Source organism: Vollenhovia emeryi, unplaced genomic scaffold, assembly GCF_000949405.1.
Source record: "Vollenhovia emeryi isolate VEMERY1.0 unplaced genomic scaffold, V.emery_V1.0 DF939124.1, whole genome shotgun sequence".
Classification (NCBI taxonomy): domain Eukaryota; kingdom Metazoa; phylum Arthropoda; class Insecta; order Hymenoptera; family Formicidae; genus Vollenhovia; species Vollenhovia emeryi.
Genome location: NW_011967242.1, coordinates 1,458,410 through 1,473,904, shown reverse-complemented (window position 1 = coordinate 1,473,904; position 15,495 = coordinate 1,458,410). Strand labels below are relative to the sequence as shown.

Genomic DNA, 15,495 nt, shown 5'->3' with positions numbered 1-15,495 from the left:
TTAGGCCTTGCTGGGGCATTATAAAGATAAAATGAGATAAAACAAGATAAATAAGACATACTGTCGCGATATGTGGCAAAAGTAAATCGTGACTGCTCGCGTATCAACATTCGAATCTAGGACTTTAAACGAGGGGTAAACCGCAGAGGGCATTGTGTACAGATTTGGGGCATTACTGGGCATTACTAGGCATTTTTTGGACATTAGTTTGGGCATTAGGCCTTGCTGGGGCATTATAAGATAAAATAAGATAAAACAAGATCAATAAGACATACTGTCGCGATGTGAGGCATTCGGGAATCAACATTAGACTGTTTATTGCGATGGAAATTTCTACATGCCTCGATGGTCGAATTGATGAGACGCCCGTGAGAGGCTAATGAGAGGCAGGTTCAGGTTTAAACTCTGGCTGAGGTATATTTTTTTAAATAAATTTAAAGAAATATTTAGACACTAACATCATGTTACGGTTCTTTAATCTTAAGTCCTTCGAATTGATGTTTACCACATGAGAGCCTTATGAATTTTATTGATTTGGTAAACCAATGATATGTAGTTTTTAAACGACCTACCACCAAGAGATGTGTGTCGTACGAGATATCAGATTGAACAATCTGATCGACGTCTTTTTAATTGAAAACATTGGCCAGTGTAGGTCGTTAAAAAGCTGCACATCATTGGTTTTAAACTACTGGCGATATTAAATCTATTTGTGAGTGATTTGTTAAAGATACATAAGATAACAAGGTAAAGTAATGCCCACTGGGTATTAGTAGGCATTGGTGTGCATGATTTTGGTCGGCGGTTTATAAAACTTAAATTTTCAACAGAGAATAACAACTTAATAATTTTTCCTGCTGTGTGTTTTGATGTATTTGCTTTATACATTCAGATTCGTCAAATGTTTTATGTATCGCAAATATGAAATTGTAAATAGAAATTTATATTGGAATCGGAAGTATCGTCTAAAGTGGACTATAAATCATGAAACAAAAAACACGAAACATAAACTTGAAATGACGGAACGTAAAATATTTGCTTTCCTGGAATAATTATTTTACGTAACGCCCACAAAAAGATACGTATCGCGATTATGCACGTGTTTCGCGCGAGGAAGACTGCAAATCGTACATCGCTTAAATCGCATATCGCGAATGGAAGGGAATTAAGAATTCCAGCCATTTTAATACATCGTTGACATCATTGTATTAGTTATAATTATACTAGCCGGCGACGTTAAAATTGTAGGACCGGTCTACGAGGTGTTTTTTTGTGTTGTTAACGAATAATGCATATATGATTTCTCATAATTGTACAGTAGAGCCGCGGTGGGCTCGATTCAGTCATGGGCAATTATGTGCAATCAATAACCAGTTGAGAAAGATTAAATGTTTATTCTGTGTATATATTTGCGGGCCCATTATCACAGACTCATTTATATCACCGATTCTGCAACTTGTACTCCCACGCGGTATAACAAGCTCTTTAAAACATGACGTTCTGGAAGGATTTTTCGACGTGTTAAAGCATCAAGCTCGTTAGTTTTTACCATAAATGTACAAGTTTCTCTCTTTTTTCCTCCTCATTCCACCTCTCTCTCTCTCTCTCTTTCTCTCTCACTCACTTCTTCGGTCATGGTTGATGACTTCTTACAAACTGATGAAATTCCACGCTGCAATGCATCATCTGGAAGATTGCGCGCATAAATAAGTTGATATATTATAATATTACATTTGATATAAAAATTTAACGTATTGGTCTCTATTTTCTTGGACATAAATTTGTTATTTTATATACAGTAAAAAAAATACATAACTTACTGTAACCTTTGTGCTACGAGGGAATAAAATGTATCTCGTATAGCTTTTGACGTATGAGGTCAATGCTATTTTAACGCAAGATCAAGTGAACGAGATCAAATCTTATTACGTATCTATGTATTGAAATTATGCGAATAGAACGACTTTCGCGTGGCCTTCATTCAGCCGTACCTTGCTACAACTGCATATAAATGAATCACCGTAATTTACTTAATGCTCAACCTTCGCTTATATGTGTCTGCCTTAATTGTCGTTAACATAAAATGCAATATTTACCATGCAGTTATGTTTTGCACAACAATCACAGTTTAAGAAAATTAATAAAATGACAAATTTTATCGTTCGAGTAAAGGCATCTTCGATTGTTAACTGGTTACAGTAATTAGCTGTTACAAAAGCTGTTACAGTGATCTTCTGAAAAATATCTGTGTTCTGCCATGAAGAAAACGATTCTTACGAGTAGGAATCGATTGCGATTTAAATTCATAGTAAAATCAGCGAGATCTTTTCTTACATGCAAATAAGATAACGCAAAATTCATAGTCGTGATGAAACATTCGCTTGAGCCTGTCGATGTTATCGATAAATTTTATTGTTGAACAATTCTGCAGTGTGCACGTACGTGCTTTTTATGATGTGTGCTTTCTACGATATATTTTATAACATATTATCACCCAGGAGCTCTGAAACAATAGTTTACCTTGCATGCATGATCAATAAATGTCACATAATTGTTTGCTGAAGCGCGCACGTGCGTTATTAATTTTCTTTCGTTGAAATTTTAATATGAAATAGCTAGCTTGATTATTCATTAATAATTTCTCTCGCGAAAATATCAGTTAATATGAAACACGATCACAATACGGCTATCTATCAATTGATGCGGATCTCGAAATTAGTTCTGGCTATTTAAATGACGTCTCTGTGTAATTAAATTAACTATCAACGTGCACGCAAAGGTCAAGAGAGGCATATACTTTGCTTTCAATAACGAAACATGTTACTCGATCGCCAGAAAAAAATCGCGTTCGCGGCGTTGTCATAAAGACCGAATTGTGGGTGTGACGCGAATAAAAACTCGCGCCTTTTTGTTAATGCGGGCATGTAGATTAGGAAAGAAAAAAATAAGCCGGTAACGATAGCAGTCGTTAGAATCAATTTACGATGTGTGCGCTATCGCGCGTTCACGCGATGCTCGTATGCATGTGTAATTCTCTGCATAATATGCAACATAATTTCAAGCTCGGTGTTGTATTAATTTTTTCGTAAGGGATAGTAAAAAATATGCGCCTTTAGATAGCCAAGGTATCGATATAATACCAGGGCAAAAAATTGCAACCAGCAGTTGCAACAATAACAGTGCAGATAATAATGCAATAACATTAGTAATAATGTATGACGAGAGACTATAAACGGAAGAAATGTATGTGTAAACGAAGGAAAAAAAGAACGTGGAATTAGAAACAATAAATCATTCGCGAGCAGGTGGAAATATCATCCGATCTGATATGACCGATTCCGCGAACTTCGTAACCAGTTCTGTTATTAATAAATAGTCTAACGCCGCGCTTTGATGTTGCAGATTTTGAAGTAATACAAATAAGGGATAATGTATTTTATCCGAGAGGTAAACCGTCGACCAAAATCATGCTCAGTGGGTATTTACAGTGGGTGGTTACTTCATCTTATTATCTCGATTTATCTTATTTTATCTTCATAACGTCCCAGCAAGGTCTAATACTCAAAAATGCCTAGTAATCCTAAACGGAGAGAATTTTCCCTTCAAATTTATTCTGAAAATCATGTGACCGTGGGACATGGCATTTTGAAAAATTTTATGTAAGTTTCTTTGAAATTTTATCATACATTTTACTAGTAATTATACTTTATAGTACAAATTTAATAGTAGAATGTACGGTAAAATTTAATAAAACTCTCGTGAAATTCCTTGAAATGCCGCGTTGTCCCACGATTATAATACATAATTTTCGGGATAAATTTTAAAAGAAAATTCTCTCCGTGTAGTACATAATACCCAGTAATGTCGCAAATCTGTACACCACAACGCCCTCAGCGGTTTGCCCTTCGATTTTATCCCTTCGTTTCCGAACACGTTGAGTATTGCTTCAGTTTTAATGGAAACTCTGCATAAGACGGTAGAAGCAATCGATCAAAATGCAGTTAGGCGATATTACCGAATGACTCCGAATGCGGGGCACGCGTAATTGATTCGCTAGATGCACATATTTTATGCAGTGCATACACACGAACGTATCTCGCGTCGCTACAGCAAGAATTCATTAAACGTGTACAAATTTCCGCTAATGTATAATATAATAGCATATATTGAATGAATTTGCGATTTTACGTAGCTGTGTGTATACGTTGCTAAATATTTCTTTTCTCGAGTAAATATCTCTGGGGAGATTATTGCAAGATGTGTTAAACGTTGATGCGTATATTATAACATTTTTTAAGGTGTACATGTATATGTGTACGCATGCCCACACAAAATATTTCTAGACAAGTGCCAAACTGTCTGAACAACTTTCTTGAAATTGTTCAGCACAAGAGAAGCTTTCTTTATATAAGTCTTTAATATAAAATCTGATAAACAAATTTCTTGTCTAAATTTTTCAAGATTATATGAAAGTCATCTTGCGTCTCTTAATCGGAACGTTAATTTTGTTATCGTGACAACATAACAGTACAATAATGCAGATTTAACAGTCTCTTTCGAAGTGGCCTTACAGTAACCCAAGGTTACGCGGAAGGAAAAGTTGAAACATATGAAAGAACCAGATCTTTATTACTTTATTACTTTATTTACAGTATATGCTCGAAATTTTTATGTCCGGTTCTTAAACACTATTGCAATTTGTCGTAATATAAACGACCAGAGAACTACACTAAAAATTTTTTTTCGCTACCGTATCTAATCACGATTTGTTAAAAATTAATTGATAAATATGAACAAGGCTCCAATAAAACAAAGATAAAATTAAAATGATGTTAACAGTTAAAATAGTAAAAGAATAATAAATTATAATGACTCATCGTTTTCAAAAATTTTAAACCAATTGTATACATTTTATATTGTATTACTGAAGAGGGTCACATTCCTAGACCGAAACGTTCAATCTGTGTTATGATGTTACCAATTTTATAATATATTTTATACTAGAACTTATTTATGTAATTTATTCTTTTACTATTTTAACTATTAACATCAATTTTAATTTTATCTTAAGATAAAAATATTTTGCTGTCATAACTGTAAGTTTCTAAACCACAGCAAACGGTTTGCTGTCGCACCTAATACGATAGGAACAGTAGCAAAATATCAGCTATCACACAATTAAATATTAGCTGTCCGTATTTTACAACTGAAATTTGAAGTTACCGCACGCAGTTTTTAGGTACGTTAGCCACATTTTTCCCGTTGTATTTCTCCTAACATACTTGCACGAGTAATTCGCCTCCTAATGTTTTCTCGAGTCGTGGATTAAAATGATACTTTCTAACGATCCCCCGAAAGGTATAGTCGAACCCTGTTAAGCCTGGTGTCCTTGTCGGTTAATTTATCGGCCCATCCAATCTATCGATTTAAAAACACGTTATTTAGCTGCCTTGTTGATAGTAGTGTGTAACGTGGCACATTTTATAATACATTATTGTAATTGATTCTACCTGCGCTACATAAAGACTGTTAATCTTAACATGCGCATATATGAAATATTCAAAATAGGGATTAATCTGTCGAGACACAATCCGATGAGACTGAGAAGATTACAAATATGTAATACGTAATTTGTATGCAATATGTCACTTTATATTATGATCTTATACGCACGGCGCTAATAACAAATACAAACCTGATACATTATCACAAACCGTTCGCGACATACGTCGTACATATATCAAATTTTTAAAAGTGGGAAAGAGAATTTTTCACAATTTAATTATTTAGCAAATAAATTTCACAAGGCTCTGACGTGAAATCACGAATACGAAGTAATAAAGGATATAAGAATAAATAAATTTTTTGGTCGACCTGAACTGACACGTGTTTAATAAATTCAAACAATACACAGCAACGTTTCGACCATGGGTTTTGGTTTTCCCTTTTCAAGCAATTTCTAAAATGTACAATCAAAATCGAGATCAGAAACCTCGTACGATATAAAGAATACATTGATAAATCATTGTAATACATAATAATGAAAAGATGAAAGAGACGAGATAAATTAATAGATACAATAAAATGTATGGTTTGTCACAGTGGATAATATAAAATAAGAGATTGAAAATAAATCATAGACCAGTCTTTGTCTCAATAAATAATCAAGCAGATGTAATATGAAGTCAACTAACAAAAGTCCGAAGAAAGTGAGTCATAATTATAAAATTCTCCGGCAAACGTTTTAACATACTTTTGAGTATGAAGACTACAAAGACTGGAGCGTGACTGTCGCAAATGTAAGTACGCTAAAACGTCTAAACCGAAACATCGAGAAGAAGAGGGGAATAAATAAGTAAATAAATAACCAAACATCAAGTCAAAGCGTTAATAATAGCGTCAAAGGATATAAAGCCAACGGCACACGATACTATTTTTCCTACTGGATTGCTTACGAGAACCAACCAGGATTCAGCTTTGAGTCACCTGATCGAAAACTCTGCGTCCTGATTGGCTCTCGTAAGCAATCCAGTAGGAAAAATAGTATCGTGTGCCGTTGGCATAAGAGCTAAAACAGGATGTTAGTGTCTAAATGATTTTCATTTTTTAATTTATTCCAAAAAATTTACCTCAGCCAACGTTTGAACCTGGACCTCCCACTCACTATAGGCGGGCGTCTCACAATTCGACCAACGAGGCAAACATTAATTATTTAAATATTTCCTAAAATAGGAACGATATACAGCTCATTCGTTTATTATCGATGAGAAATGTGCTTTTCGCGCCGGATTATAAATAGACGTCATTAAGCTCCATCTGTGCCCGAGAGATTTGAAGATCCAGGGTTTCATTGACGATGAAGGCACATGGCACGCGATGGTCATATACCCGTTTTTACTGGCGCGTCGACGATGTATCGGCAATCGTTTTTTCCACAACCACACGATACCTTCTTCCGCTCTGAGAGTCGATTATTCGATTCCGCAGTTCTACACAGGTGATGACCTTGGGTGATGCATCGATCGGGTGCGAAGCGAGAGGAAAAAAAGGAGGAAGCTAACAGGAGAAACAGAAATACCGGATGCTCGCGAAGCGTTTTATTAATACATCATTCATGCATGACACAAGTGTAGTTTCCACAAGCGCGACATGCAAATGCGCGCTGAATAATGAAGAGATATTGTCGATTACGAGTCCGGAGTTGCACGCACGATCCTCGCGCGGTGCAAGGGGGAGCCTAAGGTGTACCGATGAAACCATAGTATTGCGCGGCTGCAGCCGAACGTTCGTTAATCAGTCGGCCAGACGCAGCTTCTAATTTCTTCCTCGTGAATAGTGATAGCGGGATTACGAAAAAGAGCGTGCGCAACAGCTGCGTTTGCTGAATCGCTTACATATATGTAGAACCGGTCATCTTGTACGAGGAGCTTGTGCCAGGATAATGCACGATAGTGCAACACAATCTGCAATTCTGTATTCTTTCATTTTACACACACACACACACACACATATATATATATATATATATAAATAAAGTACGAACTAGATGCATATATAACATGTGAAATTTGGAAAATAAAAATAATTAAGAAAAATTAAAAACTTATAGCGACACTTAAGGGGATGCTGGAGTGATTCTGCACTTTTGCACCTTTCTAACCTAAAAACTGTCAGTTCACGGAAACATTTGTGTAATATACAAATTAAATGGCTTACGTGTACAAATCGAAAGCAGCTTGCTATTCCGGCCAAATGAAAGAACAATATGGCATCACTGAAACTAACTTTGTAAGTTTAATAAAAAATAATAGTGAGCAACACACATACTACATGTACTGTATGTATGTGTTGCTCACTATTATTTTTTATTAGACTTACAAACTTAGTTTCAGTGATGTCATATTGTTCTTTAATTTAGCCGGAATAGCAAGCTGCTTTCGATCATCTGTACACGTGCCATTTAATTTGTGTATTACACAAATCTTTCCACGAAACAGACAGTTTTAAGTGCAAAAGGTGCGAAAGTGCAGAATCACTCCACCGGTCTTGCAACCGAGCGTATCTAAAAAGAAGAAAAAGAAGAAAACCGCACGTTATCAAATCGATATTAATAATCAATTTGTTATCACGAAGGATGGCATTAAGTTTATCGCCAAATTTTCAACTTGTACAAGAAATTTCTCGCGAAAAGTATTACTTTGCGAAACTCAACGTTTAAAAATTCCTTAGGAGAATTTTCTCTCTGCCTTCCTGTGCTATTCTTCTCTCTTTCCTCTTTTCTAAGAAACCAAACACGAAATAGCCATTGCTCGGAAAACAGCAATGATTGATACGCGAGATCATAGCCGTTATGGGCACCCAGGAGCCCCGCATCGATTTTCAAGAATATCTATGAATTTTAATTCGCCACCGCAAGGAGAGAAGAACGCAGTCTTCTCGCAGGCGCAGCGAGCGTAGCGTAATGTAACGAGAGAGAGAGAAGCCCCCCTATTACGTACGCGGCATCAATAATGAATGGGCGAGGCCGCGACGTCACAAATCAGACACAAGCTTCTTATCACGGGCATACAGGCTCGCGGTTTCATTACGGGTTGCACTGAGACACCTTTTCCGATACGTTAACGTTTCCCGATTTCATAATTGTGCGCAATTGCGACGTATGGACGATGTCACATCTGCCGTTCCGCGCTCGCATTCTTCAAGGAGCAAACTCGCGTAATTGCCAAACTGTTCGTTTCGAACGTCGAGCATCGTCTTTTGTGGACGCGCGCGTGCACCGAGAGAGAGACAAAGAGAAAGAGAGAGAGAGAGACGAGCGAAAAATGAAATTGTCCTCGATCGGGTCACCAGGACCGCCGAGGATGCAGTTAGACCGCAACTGAGGATTCACCTCGTGGGGAAAGGGAAATCCAATAGCGCCGGAATTGAATAACTTATCGACAGATGTCGTGGAGCGTGAAGGCACGTTCGGGAACAACTTCCTCCTCTCTCGAGGAACCGCTGCAGATCAGCCTAAGATCGATAGGCTACATCTAGCCGCTCCAGCAGCCAGTGCACGATTTTCACGTTAAAATCTCGACCTTCACCTCCATCCACCCGGTTCTTTCTCTCCTCTCTTTTTCTACACATGACATCCCACTTCTCGAAATATTCTTTCTGTCTTCTTTAGATTCTGCTGTAAGTTGTCTTTTATTTTCTCTAAAAACTTTCTACGCAATTATTTTACTATATAGCTCGTTGATAAACTTCAGATCGATTATCCACTTCGTTGTAAAGTAGTTTATTCCGGTACAAAGCAATCGTCTTTAATTGACTTGAAATAATTGAAAAAGGTTACTCATTAAACGCATAGTATTCTTCAAAGTACAAACAAAAATTGCGTAAAAATCCGATCATAATTTAATATTATTCATCACGCGTCCATTTTCAGCCACAATCATTTTGTCATAATATTCTTCGTGGGATTCTTTTCCAGAATTTGTTCAAAAGTTTAAGTCAATATGTCAGTTTTCAAGAAAAGGATTTTCAACTATTGTTATCCACGCTGCTGATTCTTTCGCTACAATTTAGACTAAAGTTTTAAAGCTTCGTATCTGTATCTTGTCTTATGGAAATACGTGCCATTACAAGTCGACGAACGACAGGTAGTCATACGATACTTTATAGTATTCCAAATATTCGTTTCAATTTCTATATAATCCGATTGTTTTTCCGTTAAGTATTGATCAGTATTACGATTACTACAATTCGAGGGGTAAACCGCTGAGGGCATTGTGGTGTACAGATTTGCGGCATTACTGGGCATTTTTGGGGCAATATTTTGGGTATTAGGCCTTGCTGGGGCATTATAAAGATAAAATAAGGTAAAATAAGTTAAAACAAGATAAATAAGATAAAATAAGATAATAAGATGAAGTAATGCCCACTGGGCATTAGTGGGCATTGGTGTATAAGACGTTTTTTGGGCATTAATTTGGGCATTAGGCCTTGCTAGGGCATTATAAAGATAAAATAAGATAAAGTAATGCCCACTGGGCATTGGTGTCTCTACATATTTTATTTATAATTTAATTTCAGTGTTCTCATACTTCTCATTTTCTCTTATATTTACGTTGCGTTGTTTCTATTGTATTTTCTGTTTCTTCTACCATGCATTTACTTTGCAACAACGAACTCAAACAGTATGTCAGTGTACACGCACTTCGTATATAACCTTATTCATTCCGCCGCATAGATGTATATTAGAGCATATTTTCTTAGACGGCGAATTATAATGATTTCATCTCCTCTCTGTTTGTCTGCCTATCTATTTATGCTTCCATTCGTTTTGTTTTTATTATTTAAAATAGCTTTTCGCATCGCCTCTCTGAAACAACATGAATAACACATAGCGGTGTAAGAGGCACGTAAGAAAAAGAAAGAGAGAGAAAGAGAGAGAAGTATTCGTTTGCATAATTTTTCATCGTTCAAAGTACTTTTTGCCCGCATTGGAATAATATACAGCATTAGATTGGTCCAGACCTTAAATTGGTTGAGAGAGAGGGGGGGGGGAGACGAGGGGAAAACCGCTGATTAGAATCTTGTACACCAATACCCACTAATGCCCAGTGGGCATTACTTTATCTTATTATTTTATTTTATCTTATTAATTTTTTATCTTATTTTATCTTTATAATGCACCAGCAAGGCCTAATGCCCAAAAACTAATGCCTGGTAATGCCCAGTAATGCCCAGCAATGCTGCAAATCTGTACACCACAATGCCCTCAGCGGTTTCCCCCTCGGGGAGCGACACGTCGTTCAAGAAAATTATAATTTTAGTGAGACGTACTACCGTCCTATTGATATACAGCCATTGACTTGACCTTGGATAGGCATTTGAAGGTCGCGTGAAGGTCACCTTCAATTTTTTAAATGGAACCCCCTATTGTTTATTATACTATGTTACTCTACTAATTAATATGAACAACTTTTGTCCGAAACATTTTTTGATTTGCCTAATACTTTTTGTGATATTCAAGAGAAAATTTATAACTTTTTCAACGTTTAGCTTATGATATCTCGATAACTGTTTGTCGGAGGGACTTTTCTCTTTCGAAGCTTCTATCCAAGGTCAAGTCAATGGCACTACTTTATGTCCCCCTTCGATCCAAGCAACTTTTGTTCGAAACGTTTCTTCGTATCTTTCATATTTTTGGAGATATTTGCGTGGATTACTTAAAATGAGACACCCTGCGTACACAACCTTTGTGTAAGAAACAATCGAAGGATACCCATGAAGAATTGAAGAAGGCTAGAGCAGATTGCATTCACACAACAGCGCGAATGTATCGTATTCGCTTTATCTTGTTGAAAAATCGAAGTGCTTGGCGTAGACTTATTTATCAATGCGATAGCGGCAAATCTTCGTTCACAGCATTTCCACGGCTCCCCAAAGCTGAAGAGTCAGCTGGTTTTTCGATTACGCGTAGAGAACACCGATATTTATTTACCAACTTCGTTTTTTTTTTATCGCGAGGATAAGTAAGATCCATCGGCGCCGGCGTTGTTTCGCGTGCGAGACGTTAAAGGGTGATGCATGTAAGCGACACGTTAGGCAGTTTCGACCAGCTTTCGAGGGATTTCGGAAACAACGCTTGCCCGTTGGAATCTGACCCGCGAATACGAGCGAAACGGGTAGTCGGAATATATGGGTCACAGAGAGAGAGAGGAAGAGCCTGCAGAGCGTGCTACCTGCATGTGAGCTCGCGCGCTAACCCAGGGCATAGTTCAGGCGGACCTTGGACCAGTAACCCATATAATGTGCGCACGCGGAAGCGACACCGAGTGTCCTTCGCATACGCCGATAAGCAGCCTCGATCCAGGCTTTATTTTACCGCCCGAGAGAAATTTGACTTTCCGTTCTCGCGCATGTCTCCCGCCCTAAATCCACGCACGTTCATTTTCTGAGATACGCTGACGCACACGATAGAACCCCCTCCCTGCCCCTCCCCCCCTCTCCCTTTCTTTCTCTCTGTACTGGTGTTGTTATCGGATCGGTTTTACGTCATGAAAATTATCAGAATAGAGATGGAGAAAGTAACGGGAATCCCACTGCGTAATAAAAATTGTACAAATGATATAGAGACGTAAATAAATAAAAAGAAAACGGCTATTTAGGGAGAATACGAATGCAATTAAAGATGCATAAATGTGTGCAATGCATTAATATATGTGGGAAAAGAAGAAAAAGGGTGAGCGAATATCAAAGATTCAATCCGCTTTTAGATAATTTTAAATAATTCGGATATAAAATGCATCAGGGATATATAATGAATAATCCTTCTATCGTCTTTTTACACACGTTAAACATCGATTGAATTGTATTCTTTATTTATTTACTGTTTACGACAATCACATAGTTATTTTTATCATACAATTAATATTTCACTGAAGAAAATTGAGAGCCCCTGTTCTCAGTCTTTTCATTTTTAACATCTGAAATGGTGGTATGTTAGAACTGCACATAATATTGGTTCACGAAGATAATTGTGTTGCAGCGACATTTCATTAATAAGCCTGGAGTAACACGGAGAAACAATTAGAACTTTCATTGGACCTCGTATATTCTGAACTTTAAATAATTTCTTTATTATATATTAAAGTTCAAGCCTAGCGGATTAAACGCGGAAGATATTTTAAACATTCAGCGAGATTGAGAGAGCGTTTGAGCAAGCCCGTTTCTGTGGCGCTCATCAAATCCGGCGAATTCTTACCCGGGAGGTAAGAATTCTCAGCGAGAGTTTTAATGGAGACTGACCCGAGTTATGCAGAAGTTTAGAGTAATTGCGAACCGACGAACTAACAACGCGTAACCGGATGCAAATAAGGCACAGTCGAGGGAGTTACAATTCGAGTGGAATTCCTATTTAAAGAGAGGACAATTTGTACCGTTACATATTTATACTATCAGCAGGATTGTACCGTGAGGAAAGGCACGAAAGTGCGGCAGTATTTCATGACTTAACGATTCTTTTTATTAATCGGCTTAACATTGATAAAATTAACTCGCCACGTATATTTAAGATACTCAAGAAGACTAACTAATCTAAAAAACTAAAAACTACAATTTACATCTCACACGTATCGTGTATCTGTCGATACGGCGGACTTTGCATTTCCGCTATATCTACCAGTATTTCATAGTATTTATGGACTTTCCGAGGACATTTATCTTTGTTGTCCCTTTCTTCGGATCATTGATCAGAATTTCCCTCTCTTCTTCGTTCCTGAAGGAAACAAAAGTCCAATAAATATGTGAAATTTTCATCGCATTGCACCGCATGAGATATCGTGCGGTATGTGATAATTCGCAAATTTATATCCTATTTGTGTCTTATCGGAATAATATGCCAGAATAAACTCACAGATTTAAAATCACTAATACGACGCCACCGTCGGGCGTGGAAAACGCAACATTTGGTATACCGTCGGTATTGTCTGATGTCGTGCCGATTCTCACGCTGTTAGGTGGGACATACCTGTTCAAGGAAAACATTTAATTAAAAATACGTTGGCCGAACGCTGTAAATAAATATTAAACATAACTATGTCAGACGTTATCAATGTTTTGCATCACTGATACTTTGCGTCGCGAGTAACGAGCTACAAAAATGTGATGTACGGACTTTGAAAAGTGTCCAAGAACGTAAAACATCGGTTGCTTGTAGAATTCATTGGCAGTGCTGTTGACTATTATCGGGGAATCAACTGTATTGTTGATCCAGTTAGGTCCGCCACTCGTGCTTAGAGCAATGTTCCAGTCGATCCAAGCGGATACCCAATGCGACATGTTCTCGATGATATTCGCTGCATACACCTCACCTCGTTTCCATGAACCGAGAATTACGTGTTTGTCTGTAAATAATCATCCTCCGTTAAAGATATGCGTATCATGATTCGTTCCGTATTTGTCCTGTAAAAATCATTAGCTTTTGATCCGTAAATAGTTGCCGGTGTAAATCCCCAAACATGTCGAATTAATTGATTCTTCTTCGTTTTGGTGTTACAGAACATGACTAAACAAGGAATTCTTATAAACAATAGAGTTAAAGTAAGGCCCCCAAATAGAACTAAACAACATACGAGAAAATGCCTAATGCGGGTCCAAGGCAAGATGTAGGTAGCCCACACTTGTAATTTTTAATTGAATTTAATTTAATTGAATGAATTCACATTTTGTAAAAATTACAAGTGTGGGCTACCTACATCTTGCCTTGGACCCGCATTAGCAAAGAATCATTAAAGATCGACACGTGTTTTTTTATATTTTGTACATGTAAATATGTAGCTAAGTCCCCTATTATGAGATAGGATCTATGGAATAGCGGGGTTTTTGTTAAATTAATAGGCATCATCGGTTGATTCCATCATGAATTTATTGCCCTTGAAGCGAAATCTGTCGAGTGGAAAATTTATTGTTAAATTGTGTAATCGTTGCGAAAAAAGATCTGTGATTGAATTTAGGTGTTGAAAACCTGCTATCTCATATTAGAAACCTTCATAATAGAGGACTTTCCTCTATAAATTGGTTATACAGTATATAAATATTTGTAAACTGTAGACAAAAATTTGAAAAGTATACAACGGAATATAAATAAAAAAAATAAAATATGCAAAAACTAAATTTTTTAAATTTACTTTATTTTCTTGTTGTTTAGACTATTAGTTATTAACAGAGAATTGTTTTGAAGCAAAATAATTTAAAACAATAAAATTCATAAAGCTCCGAGGTAAAATCACAATTCGAAGGAATAAAAGATATAAGAGTCAAGACAGGATGTTAGTGTCTAAGTGATTTTAATTTTTAAATTTCTTGCAAAAACTTTACCTCAGTCAGGGTAAAATAACTTAATAGAAAAAGAAGATAAACAAATCTTTACCAACCTTCGTAAACTCCAGTGCAAGCTTCCGTATATATCAGTGACTTCTCTGGAAAGAGCTGTTTTGTTTCGTCCAAGACACTCGGGCTGACTTCACTATCAAAATAGTAATGGAGTGCGATTCCAGAGACAATATCTCTTGCTGTCTTGTTTTGGAACACCGTTTTTGGCCACTCAGGAAGCGACGGTCTATTATCATCCAATATAAAGATCTTGATGTGCTCGAAATTCTTCGTTTTCAAGGTTGGTGCCAAGTATTCGATGATCCAATCACGCTCTTCCTCGGCTGTCCACGTCATCGCATTGAGATTAACACTTAGCGGAATATACTTGTGATTTTCTGGCTCATTCTGGCACGTCAGACCCCAAAATTCTAAACCATCCCGACGATGAGCCTCGAAATACCTGAAAGTACAACGATTATTTATAACAAGTAATTTCGAATACTTTGGTAAATTTGGTAAATATAATAGATTTGCAACATCAAATTTTGTTGACCGTATCAGGCAATTTTTATGTTTGGGACTCGCTACGTTTCGACCATGGGTTTTGGTCCTTTTCAAGCGATCTGACTG

General features: G+C 37.0%; 1 protein-coding gene across 1 annotated transcript in view; it reads right to left on the bottom strand.

Annotated features, from left to right (window-relative positions):
- Positions 1-12,992: 12,992 nt before the first annotated feature.
- Positions 12,993-15,495, bottom strand: part of LOC105569506 (glucosylceramidase-like) — a 27,141-nt gene continuing 24,638 nt past the window's right edge. Inside the window, exons 6-9 of the mRNA XM_012026021.1 lie at positions 14,925-15,325; positions 13,667-13,895; positions 13,406-13,519; positions 12,993-13,267 (exon numbers count right to left, since the gene is read on the bottom strand). Coding sequence (XP_011881411.1) covers positions 13,168-13,267; positions 13,406-13,519; positions 13,667-13,895; positions 14,925-15,325 — 844 coding nt within the window. The 3' untranslated portion in view covers positions 12,993-13,167. The remainder of the gene's footprint in view (positions 13,268-13,405; positions 13,520-13,666; positions 13,896-14,924; positions 15,326-15,495) is intronic.